The sequence below is a fragment of the Pempheris klunzingeri genome, chromosome 4 (genome assembly GCF_042242105.1).
Source record: "Pempheris klunzingeri isolate RE-2024b chromosome 4, fPemKlu1.hap1, whole genome shotgun sequence".
Taxonomy (NCBI): Eukaryota; Metazoa; Chordata; class Actinopteri; order Acropomatiformes; family Pempheridae; genus Pempheris; species Pempheris klunzingeri.
Window position 1 is genome coordinate 26,369,225 of NC_092015.1, and position 20,127 is coordinate 26,389,351.

At 40.8% G+C, this 20,127-nt stretch overlaps 2 protein-coding genes across 4 annotated transcripts in view; both read right to left on the bottom strand.

Moving 5' to 3' along the window:
• The window catches only part of scg2a (secretogranin II a), a 183,421-nt gene that overhangs the window by 49,033 nt on the left and 114,261 nt on the right, over positions 1-20,127 (bottom strand). The window lies entirely within an intron of this gene.
• The window catches only part of acsl3a (acyl-CoA synthetase long chain family member 3a), a 29,573-nt gene that overhangs the window by 1,738 nt on the left and 7,708 nt on the right, over positions 1-20,127 (bottom strand). For 2 of the 3 annotated variants that reach the window (XM_070829456.1, XM_070829455.1), the window contains 11 exons: positions 19,086-19,195; positions 18,101-18,239; positions 14,465-14,615; positions 12,793-12,916; positions 10,827-10,898; positions 6,779-6,918; positions 4,785-4,957; positions 3,491-3,565; positions 2,827-3,018; positions 2,326-2,440; positions 99-256 (listed from right to left, as the gene is read on the bottom strand). In XM_070829456.1, coding sequence (XP_070685557.1) covers positions 99-256; positions 2,326-2,440; positions 2,827-3,018; positions 3,491-3,565; positions 4,785-4,957; positions 6,779-6,918; positions 10,827-10,898; positions 12,793-12,916; positions 14,465-14,615; positions 18,101-18,239; positions 19,086-19,195 — 1,449 coding nt within the window. The remainder of the gene's footprint in view (positions 1-98; positions 257-2,325; positions 2,441-2,826; positions 3,019-3,490; positions 3,566-4,784; positions 4,958-6,778; positions 6,919-10,826; positions 10,899-12,792; positions 12,917-14,464; positions 14,616-18,100; positions 18,240-19,085; positions 19,196-20,127) is intronic. The other variant, XM_070829458.1, reaches the window with a different exon arrangement.

Consider the following 20,127-nt stretch of genomic DNA (forward strand, 5'->3'; position numbering starts at 1 on the left):
AGACAAAAAGTTAACTCAACCCTGAAAAGCTCCAACATTGTGAAACCTGTAGCGGAGCTCTAAGCTTAAGTTTAACCTCCTCTTTGACCTTTTCTCACCTGCAAGCGCAGCCTCAGTGATACTCTTGAGGGCCAGCTCCTCCATGGCCTTACTGTTGCACAGCTCCTCCAATGAGCCTCGGATACCGTACTGGTCGGCCAGAGCCAGCAAATGCTTCTGATTGGGCACCACAAAGCCTATCACATATGTCTCATCACTGCAGAGCGGGAGGAGAGGAGATGACAGAGGTTGTCAAAGTGAAAAAAACACAGTGTAGTTATAAGGTGACATGAGTCTTGGTGTGGATTCTAATGTTCAACCAAATAGGAAGATGGAGCATAAACATGTGCATGCACAAACCATCAGTTCCTCACCAAGTGAGATATTTATCCAGCCCGAACAGAGTGCAACCTCTAGATGTCTTTAAAACTGTATCTGGTGCACTCTGACACACCTGAATAAACAGTACAGGCTGCAGAAATATGTTCAGATTCTGAATCAGAAAGGTCAAACGCATTGGAGTTTAGAGCTAAACAGTCTCTCTTGTCAGCCACATTAAGAGAATTGCCTCCAGGCTTTACCGCAGTATGGCACAATATAGATTTATTAGGTAACCATTGAATGTTGTTTAAATAAAAGTAGAATTCCCACTCTGTCTCAAATGTAAAATTCCCTAATCTATGACCTATAAATGTAACATGACATGCAAAAAAATAATCATTTTAAACTCAGGTTAGATTAGGGATCTAAGACTTTTTAGTATCTTTGTTGGCTACTTGTGACACCCAGTGCCCATTCGTCCCACGGGAGCTTACATTTCATGTGGCCATAACCAATAAGAATGCATGTGAAACCAGAAACAACCCAAAGACCAAGAAAATTTCTTGACTTTCCATGACGTGCTGGAATGATTTATTCGCTTACTTTCCCTGTCTGAAACAGACGTTTCTTAATCTCTCCAGAAATTGGCCTGTGGCCACCCTGTAAGGAGATGGTGATTAAAGCTGTATTAATCATGTTTTGGTCATTTGGGGGCAGTGTGGCTACGACATGCATATATACGTCTCCACATCTGGAAGTGTGAAACAGCATAAATGTGTTTGTGTTTGCTTGTGCGCAGAAACAAACCACTCGTAAATATGTATCAGAATATTGATAATTTTAAAAGTTAACTAAAAACTAAATTTAGTCTGACTTTTATTAAGTGTGTGTATAATTTTATGGTTATATTATTTATACTTCACTTGCAATATAAATAAAGTTTGATTGACTGATGAATGATCAATAACTCCACAGGACACCTTTAATATTAAACACTGGACTGCAGGTGTTATATATCAATTTTCCACCGAAACAGTTTCATGGGTTTTTAACTGTGTCCAGGAAATCTAAGCTACTCTGTGTACATGAAGCCTCTGCAACTCATGTGATGTTTGTAACTTACTGACACAAACGACTGCAGAGCTGCTTTTCATCCTATAACTTATGTTATGATAGAAAGAGACCATGCTGTGAAAGGTTGGGTTTAGATCAGCCGCCTGCTGATCATTGACAGTTGTTGTCAACAGTGTTGGGGGTTGATGAGAGTGCAGACTGAACTTTTAAGTATTTTTGAAAACTTCATACCAAATGAGCTAAAAGATGCCAAAAAGCCTGGCAAGGCTGCAGAGTGGGGGGTTTGCAGGGTTCCCACATATTTTCATGGACAAAATTTATAACCTTTCCCATGACTTTTCAAGGTCTACGTTCAAATTCCCATATAATGTGAGGTGGTGACTCAATCAATACCAGAATTTGTTACTTCACTGGACAAACAGTCAACCTCCAGCGGTTAAACCCTGGGGGAAACTTCTAACTAACCTCACTGTGGTGAACATACAGCTGAGTGGATGAAGAAAGTGAAGAAAGGCACGTGATAGTAAACATCAACAACTACGGAAAATAAATTAGAAGGTTATCCACGGAAGATTAGTATGGTTAGTATAACACTTCATTTCATTACACACAACAAAATTCCATGACTTTTCCAAATGATTTTACTTACCATGACCTTTACAGACCTGGAAAATGAGTTGTGAAATTAGATGACTTTCCTAGGTTGGCCATGACCGTGAGAATAAGGGCTGTTTTAACATTTAGCTAAACTACAATAGGAAATGTAAGCAAATGTGAGCCACTCATCTAATAAAAATGTTGGTCGGTCAGTTCCAGCTGCATTTTATGATTGGTGTATTGATAAATAAAAGCAAATGATCTGTCTTATTCGGTCAGTGCACTGACACACACCTGTTGGCATAGGCACAAATGTTGTCGACCAGAGGGCAGTTCTTCAGCATGGCCTCCACCTTTCCCAGGGAGACGTACTCTCCTGCCTGCAGCTTCACCAAGTCTTTCTTACGGTCTGGAAACACAGCAGAGACAGACAGCTGCCTGTAATGACACGTTTCCGTGGGACATACAGTATATATGTGGATATGTTTGTATTTCTTAAGATGAAAGGATGAGGTTGAGGGGAGGACACATTTTCCAGTGAACTGTGTAAATCTGACCAGCGTCATCGAGATAACAGAGACATTTCAGCGGTTCTGGCTGACTGAAATAAACAGGACTGTGGAGTAATTCCGGGAAGTGAAGTCAAATCTGATTTGTTAAACAGTTTCCTGCCAGACTGACGGATGGAAGCGAAGCAGACAGGTTGTCCGAGAAAAATCCTGGAATATGGGGCACACTTTCTGCTTTTGATGTAGCAGCATGTGAATCTGCACCTTTAAAACCACCTTTCCTCACCAATTATCTTGAGGCATCCATCTTCGTGAAACTTTCCAATGTCTCCTGTGCAGAACCACCGCTGGCCGTCCTCATCTACAAAGAAATCTTCCTGGTTCTTCGCCTCGTTCTTGTAGTATCCCATGGTGACATTGGGTCCACCAATCAGAATCTCTCCTCTTGGATGGGGCTTGTCAGTGCTACGGTAACCACCTGAAAGCAGAGTTTAAATTGTTGCAAATGAGAGCTGCAATAAACCAACCCATCAATTCTCCCAAATCTGCTTCATAATAAGTTTGTGCAGATAAAAAATCTGACAGCGTGTTTACTCTAAATGTTGCTCCATGAGCCAAGCAAGCAATAAACTCAACCTGATAAGTATTGAGATTAAACAGTGTAATAAAAATGAGTTATGACCCCTTACGTAAAAAGATGGAAGTTGTACAGGAGTGGAAAGAAAAGAAGTATGCTGTCCTTACAAGGTTATGGACCAGCTGCAGTCTCACTGGCCAAGGGAATGATTAATGGTGGATTAGTAAACTGCTCAAAGTGGTGCATGAGATGATGCGCGAGAAAGGAAAGCATCAAAGACTGACGAATGTTACTGTGAATCCACGCGCATCATTTCATCATGAATTCTGTGATTGTGTAAATGTGTATATGTGTGTGTGTGTGTGTCACTCACCCTCCACCCAGTCTTTGAGCTTGATCTCACAGCAAACCAGTGGCCCCCCCACTCTCCCAGTGCTGTAATCCCACACTAAAACAGACAACACACACACACACACACGATCAGAAGCACATCAGCATCAAGGCACGACATTTATTACCATAGCAACATGACCTAACTTGTTCTCTCGCCATGGAAACCCCATCCCAAAGGAGTATTCACAAATCAGTGTTTTCCAGGCTCAAGTGACCGCAGTGGAGAGTGACGGGCAGTGGGTCTTACTCTTCCTGGGAAAGACTGGGAGTATTTCCTTTAATTTTACAAATGGGTTGGCAATGAAAGCCAATAGATAACCAAAAAAGCTCAAACATTGGCAGAGCCGTAACCACTGCAGATAAGAGTGGCATTCCTGAACGCACATTATTAAAAAATCTATGCTTATGGGAAACTGTCTGCATTTTTTGGGGAGACAAATCATTTGTATTTATTTTCTAAAAAAATACAAGTGCAAATATTCTACATTCTACAAATACTACATTTAACAACAGGCTTAAAATGTGACGCTGACTGGGCCCTCAGTATACAATGCCTTGTTGATTTTTCCACATCACTGTCTTCCTTTCTTAAAAACAGATAACCTACCCCCTTCTCTGTTTACAACAAACCCCGCACAATAAATCTACTTTTATTATTATTATTATTTTCCTCTCTTCCATTTTTCCATTCGTACTATATAATTCTCCCTCCTTTTGTCCTCCCACTGCTTCTATTGCTGCTTGCAGGCTGTGGAAACTCCATCATCTTCCCACAATTGCTCAATAATAAGCAGTTAAATCCTTTGGAGCACGTTGCTATGTGAAAGGGAGAGTTTGGATTTTTTGAAGTTGCGGTGTATGAGGTACTTATCCATAGTCAGTGTATTGCCTACTGCAGATGGTGGTAATGTACTGCTGTGAATGGGGCAGAAGAAAATATTTTAGCCAACTAAAAAAAGACAATACAATATTTTCACTGCTTTAACATTAGACAGGCTTTTCCACAGCAACACATTGCTTAGCATTACTGCTGGGAACTCCGGGGCTTCTCCAAACTGGGAGTGTGCCAACTGTTATCTATTGTCGGTAATACACTGACAATGGACACATTTCTCATAAAACCCCACTTCAATCCAATCTAAACTCTCTCTAAGGTCAGTTTAGCTGTATATTTGTTATCTTTGTTGGATTTTCTTAAATATCTTCATTATTATTATTTCTGTGTGTTTTTCTCCAAATGACTCCACTACTGTTGTACTCTAATTACTGCTTACGCTCGCTAATGGTTCCAGCACCACAGGTCTCCGTCAGGCCGTACCCCTGACCCACCGGGCAGCAGAAACACACATTCATGAAGCGTTGTGTGGCAGCAGAGAGCGGCGCTCCTCCTGATAACAACACCCGTGTCCGACCTCCCAGCAGCGAGCGAACTTTCCTGAACACCAGCCTGGATGGATAAGCAAAAGGCACATGTATAGTAAAGGATAACATCGGTATTTTAAACCTGGGCCCCATTTGTACATATTTTGGTGTCTAAATGACTAGTAGGTACAAAACGTTATGGAACTGGTCCAAAATGGGCTGCAAAGTAATCCTGTGGGGTAACTGTGCCCACTAAAAGTGCTTGTATTTACAGAACTAGGCAGGTGTGAGGAAATGCTATAAAGTAAGAATGCTTTCAAAAACATAAAATTTAATTGTTTATTTTACAAAATGCAAAGTGAGCGAACAGAAGAAAAATCTAAATCAAATCAACATGTGGTGTGACCGTCCTTTGCCTTCAAAAGCATCAGTTCTTCTAGGTACACCTGCGTACAGCTTTTAAAGGAACTCAGCAGGCAGGTTGTTCCAAACATCTTGGAGAACTAAAACAGATCTTCTCTGGATGTCGGCTGCCTCAGACCCTTATCTCTCTTCATGTGATCCCAGACAGACTCAATGATGTTGAGATCAGGGGTCTATTGGGGCCAGATCATCACCTCCAGGACTCTTTGGACTCCTCTTTACGCTGAAGACAGTTCCTAATGACATTGGCTGTATGTTTGGGGTTGTTGTCCTGCTGCAGAATAAATTTGGGGCCAATCAGACCAATTCTTCCATGAAGACCACTTCTGGCCAGACTTCTCCAGACATCTATGATACTCAGCATTGCCTGTTTCTTTGTGCCTCTTCAAAACAGCTTGAACAGCACGTATTGAAACCTCAGTCTGCTCTGAGATCTTTGCCTGGCAGAGACCTTGTTGATGCAGTAGAACCACCTAGTGCCTTGTTGCTGTGCTCAGTCTTGCCAAGGTGTAAAACCTGTGGCATGAAACTGTGTTCCACAGCCCCACCTTGGTGGCAGAGTTTGGCTTTTCCTCACCCAGTTTTAAGCTTCAGATAATCATTAGCTTATTGATAATCATTAGCCCCTGTTTGGTATAATTGGTTAATCATACTGACTATGATCCCACAAATTCCCTGAAATGAATGACTGATGGGACTTGAATCCTTAATTTTGAATTCTTGGGTCTCTCTCTTAATTAAAGAGTTTGGTCTACAGCTGCTCTTCATGGAAAGAGTCTTGAGATAACATGTGTTATGGTTTGGTCCTATATAAATAATGATTGATTGATTGATTGACTTTGTGCAAGTGTACTTAGACGAACTGATTGATTGGTCACACCAAATATTGATTTGATTTACATTTTTCTTCTGTTTGCTCACATCAATAAAACTTAACAGTTCAATATTATATTTTTAAAAGCATTCTTACTTTACAGCATTTCTTCACACCTGCCTTTTGCACAGTACTGTATATTTATGTTATTGTGTGACTTTTGTGTTTAAAACAGTTAGTCAGATCCAACACATTATTTGTGTAGCACACAATAACAGAAACAAACTGACCTGTTGAGGCAGCAGTAGGCCAGCTACTTCCATGTTCTGTGAGGTAACGTTACTGTTTTTGTCAGTGGAGTCTAGTGGCTCTTCCGGTTCAACAAGATATTACAGGTCTATCTCCGTAGAGATCCTCTCCAAAATATAGTCAGACACTTCAAATAATCTGAACCTGTCCATGCAAAAAAGCACTTTTAGTGGACAAACTTTTGATTGGGTGCAGTTGCCCCATCTGACGACATTGCAGCTATTGCGGTCAGTATCGAGGCTGCCAGCTAAAGATCTACTAGACCATTTCAAACACTTAGTGTCTAAATATGTAAAAATAGGGCCCAGGTTTAAAAAGTTCCCAGTTATCCTTAAACACTCCAACAACTTATCTACACACTTGTCACATAGAGGTGTGCTGTATCCTTTGGTGAGCTGCTCCAGTTTGTAGTTGTATGCCAGAATGAAAAGTGTTCGCTGGACGCAGTTCATCTCCTCCACCTTGGTCATCACGTTCTTATAGATACGATCCATGATCTCCTGGAACCCAGAAGGGGGACGGGGAGAGAAAGAAGTGCTGAGTTACTGAGCGAGACTAAATGAATAAAGCAGAGGCAACATCTTGTACTGACTGTCAGGAAGATAAAAAGTAGGAGATAAGATAAAGAGCAGTGAGGAAGAGTCAGAGAAACGCACAGGCAGACACTTGGGGAACATTAGATTGATGATGCTTCTGTGTCTGAAAAAGTACAAGTTTGAGTGATGCGGTGCAGTGCGGTTGTATTTTCATTACAGTTCCTAATATGGGGCCTTGTCAGAGCTTTGACCTTTAAGTGGACATTCAGCCATGGAGATAAAACTTAAGTAGTGGATCTGAAGTACAGTGCAGAGGAGGAGTACAGGATCGGGTCAATACTAAAAGTCACAGTGCACTTTTTATCGGTGAAATGCTTTTTAAAAAAGCTTAAAGAAGCCGAGGTGAAGTCTGTAGTTCCAGTTCTGGACATACTTAATGTGACCATAATGTGACCCGCTCTCAGAGCACAAGATGGAGTATTTGTTTTTTTGCTTTTTTCACTAAATACTAAATTTGCCCTATGGCAACATAATGTAATTCTAGACAGCTGCAACTCATAAAAAACATAGCTTGTAAAGAATTAAAGAACTTTCTCTTAATACAAGTCCAGAGGAACAAATTAATTGAATGTGGAACATATGTGTTCTTAAGTTTGGCTGCGTAACAACAAGGTCCCCCTGTGGACGACTCACAACAAGTGACCAACAAAACCAGAGGAAAACCAAAAGGAATGCACGAGTGAATCTCTGGGTAGATTAACAAAAAAACAGAGGAGAACTCCTCTAAACTTTGTTAAGTGAGTGAAACCAGTGCGTGAAACTCAGATCTGAGTCGTTCATTCTAAGACGTTCTTTTTAATTGTTAGGGCTGGTATAAGACGTAGGCAAATAATAAGATGCGTGAATGTATAATTTACTTTGATTGCAAAAAGTACAAGCATTGTAAAAGAAAAAGTGATTCAAGCTACATTTTGTGATATTGGATAAAGTTGGTTTTAGTGTTGAAGATGAAATAAAATTCCTTAAAACTACATTAGTCAACATTTGGTCAGTAGGGGGCAGAAAACAGCTAAAAGACACACATCATACATCACTAGCATATGGCTACAATGTTAACAGACTATTGCCTACTTAAACATGAAGCAGGCACAGGGTAACATTAGCGCTCAATTAAGTCCAATAGTTACTCTTCTTTTAGCTCTGTTTTGGTCTCTGTTTTGGTATTGCAGCTAGATGCTTGAAAAATGGATTTAGCCAATCAGTAACTTTGGCAGAGTGTGGCTGGTGTTTAGTAGGTAGAATACAGTGGTATTATTTCTAAGCCAGGGATAAAAGGAGGCGAAGAGTTAACATAACAGAACTGTTCTGGTAACATTAATATCAAAGGTTTGACTAATCAATACTTTAAATAAACATACATAAAATCAAAATATAAATAAAGATAACAGTCTTCCTCCTGTTACACATTATATGCATCAATTTCCTCTTTTATGTAATTAGAAAAAATAATAGAATTGGTGAAATGTTCCTTAGTTATCATTTAACCAAGCTATCCTCAATTCAAAGGAGGCATCATCAGCTAAACCTTTGGTTTCCGTCCGTCAAAGGGACTGCAGAAGAGAGAGCTAAAACTCAAAGATCAAGAGCACTTCATCTTCCAAAGCTGGATACTTAAATGGGGAAAAGGGCCCAAAATAAAAACAACAATAAAAACCAGCTGGTCTGTGTGTGTCTGTGTGTGTATTTATGTTTGTGTGTGTGCAAAGCTAAAGCAGTGAGAGAGGAAGTCGACACAGGATTCATGCAGCAGCCCATTGTCATATCACAGCAAACAATTTGTACGTGTGTGTGTGTGAGTGTGTGTTAGTGTGTATGGTTGTGTGTGTGTCGTGGGGATAACCACATGAGGCTTTCTCACGTTCTGTTTACAGCTGTGAATGGTTCCAGACACTGGGGCCCTCTGCCCTTTACACTATGACCGCTGGGAGATAGGGGTGGGGGTGGGTGGAGGGGTTGAGCTCATGGTGTGAGAGAAAGAGAGAATACAGCGGCGAGGGTGTATCATAGCCAACTAGTCAGCGTCCACTCTCGCCAACATAAGCACGGGAATTATAACCTCTTACTGTTAGGGGCTTAGTCATTTCAAGTTTTTCATATCTACACATTAATTCACCAATAAGCAAGCGCCGCATTACTTACTTGAAATGAAGATGTAATGTAGGATCATTACTGTTTAACCAGAAACAGCTGTTGTATTGTGCTCTTCAAAGCCACCAGACAAAAACAGTACACAGGAGTTGGTCTATCACTGCCTTTGAACGCTTTATTTGTTTGCCTTATTGTGTGACACTGGTATTTTAAAGGGCAACAACAACAAAAAGCTTGTTTAACCCACAATAATAGATACTCCCATTTCCTGTGAGGTAAACTGGACTTTTTGTCCATAGAGTCTGATGGCTTTGAAGAGACTAATTTAGTGGCTGTTTAAACCAAAAGGATCTTCCATGTCTATCTCTGTAGGGATACTTTCCAGAATGTTGTCAGACACTAGGAATAACAATCTGAGTCTGTATCTGGCAAAAAAAACAAGCAATTTTAGTGGATGTATTTTGATTGGACACGTTTCCCCAAAGAATTACTTTGCAGTCATTGCAGCCCATTTTGTGGCTGCCAGCTGAGGTGATCTACAGGACCAAGTCCTAAATTTCTTTTTACCTACTAGTCATTTAGACACTCAAATATGTAAAAAAATAAATAGGGCCAATGTGAAAAATACCCAAAGTTATCCTTTAACTGTAATGCTTCCTTACTGTTATTACTTATTGACAGTCAATGTGACAAATGTCACAATAAAAATAAGACCAGAACCTTAGACTTGCAACAGAAATAAGTTTTAAACACAACAGTAACGCACTATCATCTTATAAAGTTGATTTAATGATTTAACTTCTCAACAAATAGTTGCTTATTTATACATCCAGCATTTAGGGAGCAACATTAGTGTTTTTGTCTTAATGTCTATGTGTCTACTTTGAAATGGCTTTTTGTTTAAAGTTGCTATGCAAATAAATTTGCATTGCCTGGAACGAGCATTAATTTGGAGTCGCGTTTCTGGTCACTTGGTAAATTTAAGTCCAATATTCTCTCTTTTTACCTCTATTTTTGGTCTCCACCACCTCCTGAGGGAATTATTTTGCTTTATTTAGCTGCTAAATGCTCCAAAATACTGACCAGCTTGTTGCTGACTGTCTGTCTGCTGTTTGGTGCTGATCAGGTCACTCAAAAAAGCTCCCTGTTGCTGCTGCAAACGAGGCTGATGAGAACGGTGAGACTGAAGCAGATGTTGCAGGCTGCAGGTAATGAGCTGAAAGCATCGTAGAGCTGAGGGGCACTGCACAGTCTAATAATAAGTGTGATGATTCATCATCCACACCCTGGTGGACGAAATTCTTGGTAACACCCTTACTGCAGACTTTCTGCTTTCCGTGCCCTACTTTTCTGTTTCTCCAAAATGTAAACTCCTTCTAAAACTAATAACCCTCTCTGCTCTGTCACTGACAAAATAAACACAGCCATGCTAGGTTTTGAGTAAAGCCCATCCTGGCGTCATCACTGCTGAAATGGATTAATCACTTAAATATACTTCAAAGACAAGCAGGACAAGCCAACCTCAAATATGCCATTTCAGCCCTTGGGTGTCTAACATTGTGTAAGTGATGAAGAGCAGTGCTGGTTAGCGGTAGGGAGCCAAAAGTATTTACATCACAGACTTAAGGGAGTGACTCAATGAGAGCTGCTGTAAAGTCTAAGGCTTCTCAGGCATTATACTGTAGAGTGCATTGTGTTGCGCTGAGTGTACTGTCTTGACGTACCGGGACAGCTGCCATCAGAGTGGGCTGCAGGACGCTGGTGTCTCCCTTGCTTCCCTTCTTGATCTTGGTTGACTTTGAGTTGGAAAAAGAAGAAATATCACAATACTGATTGGACACATCCGATTTAAAGCTTTTCATTTGAACCATGACTTCAAATCCTTTTTGTACTGCTTTTTGTTCAACTTTGTATTAAGTGCATCACAAAGACAGTCGGGCACGTGAACAGTGCATTAGTGCATAGAGTATAGCCAAGTATGTTTAAATGATACTGAGTTTATCTGTACGAGCCACCAAACAGAGTGTATAGACCGTTATTGGCCCCTGCATATTAAATGCTCCCATCAAATTATTAATATTAAATGTGCACCCCTGGAAAGCAAGTTCCCATGGGTGCGCTTAAGTTATTTCCTTGAGTTGGTATCTTGACGAGTCACTGTGCAGCACAGTGAGAAGAAAGGCAGAGTGACAAGTACCAGACTGTTGCAAAATTATTAAAATAAATTACGCATCAAATGTGTCATTACAAGTAATACTTTACAGTTTCTGAAAATCAACAGGCGTGTTGGAGATGGATGCAGTGAAAGCAGTTCACACAGCTCCAAGAAAAAATCCTTTCAGTCGTCTGTTTAGCATGGGCGAATATCATTATGTATCATTGTACATCGCTGGTTATTTTGTTTTTGCAGAGATTTTTGTCATTTTATGCTAATTTAATGGTCTGCCTCTTTAAGAATTCATCTTAGTGAATAATCAACCTGCAAAGCGTGATTATACATTTGCCTTATTTAGGTCCTTCCGCTTGCCAGTTGCATCCGATTTGAAACAAAGGCTGCATCCCAGATTCCACACTGGCAGAAAATGGCAGCCAGTGACCATGGTGGAGTAATGCCAATATTTCACTTTGCAAGGTGTGACATGTTTTTTTAATTAGCTAATTGTTTGGGTCTCTCCAGTTACATGTCTGCCAACAGCAAAGAGGCTCTCAGGAGGTGACGTGATACACATTAGTTATGAAGTGCAGCACAAAATAATCCAAATACGGGAATGTGTGTTCTTTTTTGTAACAACCTTCAATCATGAGGGGACTGAGGACTCCCCCACCCCCTTTACATGCCGCACGCACATCTGAGATAACATATCACCAAGACGATGGACAATTAATAGTATATCGCCCGACCCTACAGCCCTCCCCTGGTGTCTCCATCTAGTACAAAGTAGTGACATCTACACACTAAATGACTCTCAGAGCCGTCAGATCGGCCTACTGTTCACACTACACAACTTTCTGTCTTGTATAGGGAATCTTGAAGTTGTGGTTTGCACACTACATGACTCATCAGCATCAGGAGGAGACCTTCCACCAGGAGGAGACCCTGAGGAGTATGTCTGCTCTCCAAACTGGAAACACACACAAGAAATGAGACGAGAAATGAGGTGATATCACAGCACAGAATTTTTTTCTTCCAGTTCAAGTAGTTTATGTGCTGATTTTGATTTTGATCTAAACTGTATATATTTTTTTATATCTCCTCCTGTTTATATCACTGTCCACTAGTTTATTATTTATTGTTTGTATTGTATTGTACTGAATGCTCTACTTTTGTTACCCACTGCTGCTGTAACATTGTAATTTTCTCTGTCGTGGGACTAATAAAGGAAGATCTTATCTTATCTTATCTTTTCTCATGCAGCGAAAAAACAAAGAAGAAAAATAAAAGAATGGGTTCCTGGCAGCTGCACCAGCTCTCCTTTTTGACTCCTGCCTTCCCCTCAGATCTGTGTGCCATCCCTTTGTTAAGGGATCTACCAAAGTGTCATCTGGAGCTCTGCTTTTTAATTACAACACAAGCACTAATGTGGCTGTGATGACTATTATGAGAATTGTTCATTATAAATTGAGTGCGATGTTCCCAGAATTAAGATTATGATGAAATGCAAATACAGTCCCGTTTGAGTTCTACTGTACCTGGTCAGCGAGAGTCTGAGGTGAGGAATAGCCGATCCTACAGCCATGAGCAACACACACGAGCTCTGCGCTAAGCTCCAGAACATGGGCGAGAGGCAGGTAGCCGATGTAGGTGTCCTCCTCACTGTGAACACAAAGACAAACAGCTCTGAATAGATGACTGCAAGTACAATTAGCTGTCTAATCAGTTTTAATACAAACTGGCAGGATCTCTGGAATCAGAAGCCATACGATCATAATCTTTGGAAGATAAATGCTGTGCATCACATGGATTATCTGTACAAATAGTCTTTTCCTTTGCTTGGACTCAAAAATGACTGGCCACATGTTTATCTGAACACAAGTATGTCTGGATCCCCCAAATGAGGCATGAGGAGCAGGTTTACACACTCATATCTATATTACTTAATACACAAAGAAAGCCATCATCATTATAAGAGGTCTGATTGAGATCTTAACATCCGTAAGCCCTCTGACCTTCATCCCTCTTGACCCAACTCAATTTTTTTCTTCCACTCATGCTGAACTCCCCTGCTTCCGCATTTCCTCTCCCCCTGATCTTGTTCCCCAGAGAGAGGGGTCGCTTTTTGATTTATGTAAACATTTGGTTTTTATGATTTTACGTACTAGCTGGCTGACTCATACTTGTGCACGTGCTCAGTAGACATGGACGCCCGACAAAAGACGTTAGTCCAAAAGAGCATTTGGCATTTTTCCTTAACACAGCATTTTAGCCAGTGACAGCAGAGACAGCAGAGGACATTAATGTACTCACTTGAGTTATTATAGTTTAGCATTTTAGTCAAGTTTTTATATGAGATTTGTTTTTCATTTTTGTTTGCAGTTGAGTTGAGTTGAGTGGGTTTGCTTGTTTCAGTTTAGTAATTACTGTTTAAAAAAGATGAGTTTTACTTTAGTTTCAGTATTAGTGTTAGTTTTTTAAATCATCTTAGAGTTATATGAGAAGATTGGCATCACTCTCAGCTACTACAATGAGCAGCTGGTTTGCATAGTTTAGAATAAAGACATGAAAACGGGTAGATTGGCCCAAAGGTAACAAAATCTACAAAACGTTGCTTTGATTTAAAGGATAACGTCACTATTTTTTAAGGTTCTTTTTTTTTACCTGTTTTGGTGTCCAAATGACTGGTAGGTTTGAAATTGGTTGAGTAGATTGCCTCAGCTGGCAGTCAGTTGACAAAAATAGTAATTTTACTTTGCAGAACAGGGGAGTTGCTGGTCCACTGCTGCCTTGATCGATTATTATGCTTGTGTTATAATGTGACTTTGGTGTTTTCAAAAGTTTGTGTGTGTAACACAGGCAATTTGCTGCCCATTCACAGCTCCTGGCCGAGGTGATCTACGGGACCAGTTCCAAAACTTATTGTACCTACTACTCATTTTCTTCATTTTGGACTTAAAATATGTCAAATATTGGGCCCACAAATACTGACTTATCCCTCAACAAAATGAAGTCACTAAATAGTTCATTGTTGCGTAACTCAAGCAGCCATACAGGAACTTTGCTGTAAAACAAACTAAAAGTCTAAAGTTGACAAAAATATGATTGAAATAAGGAACAATCTGATCAAAGTAACCTGCATGTATGGACTGCGTGTATACATTCTCACTACACCAGTAAAAAACATAGTAAAACGTCTGTGATGCTCACCACAGGTTGGGTATCCGCTCGGCCATACCCGTGATGCCAGCGATGATGTTGCTATGGGAGATCATGACGCCCTTTGGTATGCCTGTGGATCCACTAGTGTACATGATGACTGCGATGTCTGAAGGCAGCGGCTGCTTACGCTCACGTGCTGCTGTGATGTGAACCGAGAAAACACACATACACGCACAAAGATGCAAGCTGAGAACAGCAGAACTGCATTAGAGTAATGGCTTGTAACACAACACTGGGATTTGTGTATATTATATTTATGTATTAACTGACCACACAAACAAGACCGTACACTAAAGTGTAACAGCCATGCACAAAACACCCCCATGTTTACACGTTGTCCACACAGACCCATTCTTGGACTAAAAGTAATAGCCTCTGTATCTTCCTTATGTTACATGTGGGCATAATAAACAGATGTGATAAAAGTACATGCAGCGAGTATCACACACCGAGGCGTTAAGTCTGTAATTGAGAAAAGGCTGAGTAAAAGTTCAAACACATGGATGGAAAATAGCCAGCTGTGATATTAAACAATCAAGCCCCCCTTGGCACAATGACGAGTTTGTGTCTGACTGTGCTAGCTGAAAACGCAATGTCCACTCTTTTTCTCACTCACTTGCTCTTTTGTCTTACTTTTTTTTTTTTGCCTGTCTTTGCTTTTTCATCCAGCCCATCTCTCTGTCTGCCACTCTCTCTCCTCCTCAGTCGTTCCTGTTTTATCTCGTTCTTTATCTCCTCTTATCAGGACTTCAACTGTGTACATTTGGTGGCCACCATCTTATCTTCTCTTAATCCAGCCTTGCTGTCATCTAAAGTCCCCTTCGTCCACGCAGTCTCTCCCTGACATGTTCAGGAACATTTCCTACACGGGGTCATGTGTGAATGGGAGCAGGGATTGAGATTCTGGGAAGTCTGTACAGCCTGTTTCCCATCTGAAGAAAATACCTGTACGACTGTGTTGTGAATGAAAGCAGAAGCATTGCAGGGCTAAAAGGGTTACGTCCATCTGACGAAAACTGCTTTCACGTGAAGCAGCTAACCAATCACAAGACTGCACTGATGATGTGTTTGAATCCATGACTTGTTTACTATTTACTGATTCAAGTAGATTAAGAAGAAACATCACTTGTACAATACATTACAAGAACAGTGGCACCAGACAAAAACAGTTCCTTGCCCGCCATGTTACTGTAAAATAATTAGACACATCTGCATACACGTACATCCAGCTGCACCCCACCTTCTTCTTCTGCTGTTGAGTTTTATGGCAGCTGGCATCCATAAATGCAGAGCTGCCCCATCTATTCTGGCATTGCTATGATGTGTGAAAATGCGAAAGATGGAAATGTTCCCTGAATGTAGCTGCATGTGTGAATAGTGAAAATTACTAGTGAAGGTTATCCCAGTAATTTACCAGGAACGAGGCTATAGTGTGTGTGTGTGTGTGTTTTATTCTGACTTCCCAGTCACCAAGTCGACCCTTGGTCTTTAATGTTGCATCCATGAATGAGTTAAAGTACCATAATAACTCCAGCACTCTAATGCAGTGTGCAACGTGTGATCCAACTCTACAGGCCAGAGTTGGATGCGTGCAATCCAACCATGTCTGAAAGCTCGAGTGCTTGTAGCTGTTCAAAAAGGTCACACTCGAGTGCAGGCCAAAAATCCTACCATTTTGCCAAACTGGATGATGTTTTGTTGCATTGCAATAAAAGTTGAGGTCAACTTTTTTCCTGGACGACCCTGTGATATTTTACATGAGCTCCTTGTCTCCATAGAAATGAATGGGAGGACATACGCAGAGCTGAAGTTGGTTTTAGCACGGCCTTAGGGAGAACACTGCAATGTCTTCCCTTTTTTCCCATAATAGCTATTGCTGTTATTGAATGAAGCTCCACAGTTGATGGACTGTGCATCATTGCCTTTAAGTAGGGAGCAAGGCTTATAATCAAGATGGTGAGTCTTTCCTCAAAGTGTTTCTAGGAGACTAGGACTGACTACTGGCAGCACTGGTAGCACCTTTGAGGTAAATGGAAATAACCCAGTACCAAGTACTATATACACTTCCCCTGTCAAACAATGCCTGCATTCAATCCTTTTTATATCCAGATTTAGTAATAAACAACTATTTGTATAGTTTTGCTTGCAGCCAATCGCCACAAGCCTTCTGTGATTTAATGCAGCATGTGATTGGCCCACTACCACAGCAGCTCCTATTCATACAGTCTGTGGTGTGCTGTAAAGTCGAGCACGAGTTGTGCAGTTCAGTGTGCTAAGATGTCACCAAAATGTTTGAAAATATGGTTATATCACACACATGGAGTGGAAAAAAACAGGAGAACCAATCACATTAGAAAGATGTTGAAGAGAAAGTCTGTTATCAGGATAAATGACTTGTCTTTTGGGTGGTACAACTTAGTTTGGATTTTATAGAACTGGAGATCACTATGGGTAAGCTCTGGTGGGCAGGTTTGTGTGCTAGGTTACACAATGTGTTATGGATTAAATCAAGGTATCTCTTTAAGGATACTGGTACTGACACTGGGAACATAATGTTTCAAACAATATTAAGCCCGACAGGAGATAGTTGAAAAGACACATAACTAGATGACAGGGCACAGAGTGATGAACCCTCTCTGGCCCTCCTGTCTGAATAAAAGTATCAAGTCAATAAAGATCAAATCATTTTAAAGGGGAAAAACAGTCAGTGGTTTGCTAGGCTAGCAGCAGCATACATCTCATGCGGAACATGAGAGACTGGTCCTGTTTTTCCTCTCTCTTCAGTATTCTGTGGAGCAAAAGCAGACGCCTGAGCACAGCAGGCCCAGAAAAAAACAAGTAGAGGATGAAGGGTGGCATAGAGGAGAGGAAGGGAGAGTAAAGTACATTACAGTCATTACGGGAGGGCCTCTACTTCTTCCTCTTAGACGGATATGAGGCATGTAGGAGTGCGTGCTTGCTCTGAGAGTTGATGTCATGTGAAGTTAACAGCGCTGTGTGTAAACATGAGCCTCCCCTATATCCCAGTGCTCCATCCTCCCTTCCAAGCCCACTTCCTTCCTTCCTTATCTGCACATGACACTACCAGCCTCTTTTGTTCCGGGTCGGTCGGTTCAAGGGGCCACAATAAAAGGCGAAAGAGTGGCCGAAGATTTTTAATTCTCCAGCCTACCCACTAACTGAATAAGCATCTGTTTGACCTTAATCTGACACACATGTGAGCATATCCTCATTCACATGATGTAATGGAACTGATACCAATCCGCTTCCATCCTCCTCCCCCAAGAAAAACCCCACCATGACCATCCCAGTGTGGGTCTATCTGTTACTAATGTCTAAGAGTTTTAACCTGCCCACTGGAAATAGGTCAGGGTAAGGGTTAAACCTATGTAGGCCAAAAGTTTGAATAAAGGGTGGATGTTGAGAGGTTAAACTATGCTATGCTATGTTAACTATAGTATATCATATCAAAAATGGATCAAATGACAAGTAATCTGACAATTGTCTGTGGACACACAAACACACACACACACACACACACACATACATTTGTATTTCAATAGTTATGAGGACCCACACTGACAGAATAACTGTCTGAGGCACTTTTACTGTATATAAGCTTACCATTCTCAGGCCTGGCTCCCAGATTCTGAACAGCAGCCATGTTGTGGACACTGATGCCTCGCGGATAGCCGGGCCATGAGGTTGGTGTGTTGTCAACTACAATGATATGCTGCAGCCTGGGAACTTCGATTAGGATAGCCTGCCACACAAACAAATAAACAAAACACACATGCATTCACATGTTCTGCAGACTTTGGCACATGATGAAAACCAGGTTTCTACTGAGGAAAGTAAACGTAAAGCCATCAGTCAGTATTTGGGCTGAGAGTGAGCAGACCAGCTGTGTTTATGCCACCCTACTAAAAGCACAGATGAAATGCCAGAGCACCATTTGTCTTTGGGGATTAAACCTGTCCAAAATGATGCTTAACACCCAGCACTGCCTGTAAACTGTATAAATGAAAAGGACGTAGCCTCAAGTTGACCATTTTCAAAATCAATATCTTGGTTTAATGGCTGTCGCTATCTTGACTTTGGATCCAGAAGTAATGCATGACTTTTTTGCCCCGCCTCTGATTGGTTAGATTTAGGCATGACCCCCTTCAAAGTGGTTAATCAATAGGTAGTCCTGCCATGAAGCATACCCTGCTTTATCTATATTTTACTCTGAATGGAATCATAATATACAAAATGAACATCATGTTGTATTGAAGAGGACTTGAAGATAACAACTGAGACCATAAACTCTTACTGAGGTAAAACAATCAAGTGAGAAGTTGGCTCATTTTCTCATAGACTTCCATGCAGCAAGTTCTTTTTAGAGTGAGTGGAAATGCCCCCTGTTGGCCATTAGAAAGGTTACAAGTTTAAAGCACTTCCACACTGACTCCTCTTTCTAAACCAGCATGCTATGGATGCCCAAACACTGATGCTTGCCTATAATCTTGCAATCACACATTTCCTATATAGTCTAAATGTGTGTAAACAGATCTGCTGAAAGTACTATGACAGTTTCAACATATATGGTGTTTGTGTGTATTCTTACCTTGAGTCTGGTCTCCAGGAGCTCTCTGCTGGTGATAATATGGGTGACCTGAGTCTCATTCAGCCCATGAGCTATGGCTGGACCTCCCAGTGTGGAATAAAGGGTGACCACTGCAACACACACCCATAAAAGAAGAAAAAACGAATAGCAAAAAGGATCACAAGTGTTCTACTAGTCATGTTACACAGTTAGTCGTTTCAAGACATAATGCACCAGCCCCTTCAACCTATTTATAAAGGATCTTGTACCAGAGACATTTAAAGTGTTTATAAGTCAGTTTAGAGACATTTTTACCAAATCAGGCAGCTGTAATTTTGACTGTTTTTTATGTTATTGTCATTCTGCTGGGCCACACTTGAATAATATGTCTATATACAAATACATATTAATATAAATAAATATAAATCAGTAGCACTTAGCTGGAGTTAATCAAAGTTGACTAATAGATGCTGACCCTTTTGCAACAGAATGTTTTCATGGGAAAACAATGCCTATTGGCTCAAGTCCCACATCTTCATCCTTGTTCACAGTGACCACTGTTCCATTTCCCGAAATGTTAGACAGATATCTCGCTATCTGTCAGTGTGAGATATCACTAAATTCAAGTGGTAGTATGAGGTGCTTATCCATAGTCAGTGTGTTATCTACAGTAGATGGCGGTCAGCACGCCCTGAGTTTGGAGAGGCAGACAGGAGTCCTGGTACAGACGTTAACCCATTACTGCTGTGGACGGGGGCAGCAAAAAATATATTTCATCCACCTAAAGAAATCGATATCACTTTATGTGTACTCTATATTGAGAATATTTTCACCGCTTTACATTGCCATCAGACAGCCCTTTCGGAACGGAACTGAAGCCTTTATCTCTCTCTCTCTTCCCTCTTTTCAAAGCCGCCAGACTACTGCTGCCTTGACGTATTAGTTTTTCGTGTTATTGTGTGACTTTGGTGTTTGGATCCAAAGTAACATGTTAGTTGCTGTTAGTTAACATATTAGTTAACTAACATGTAAGTTTGATTGAGGCATCGGTAGGCCAGCAACT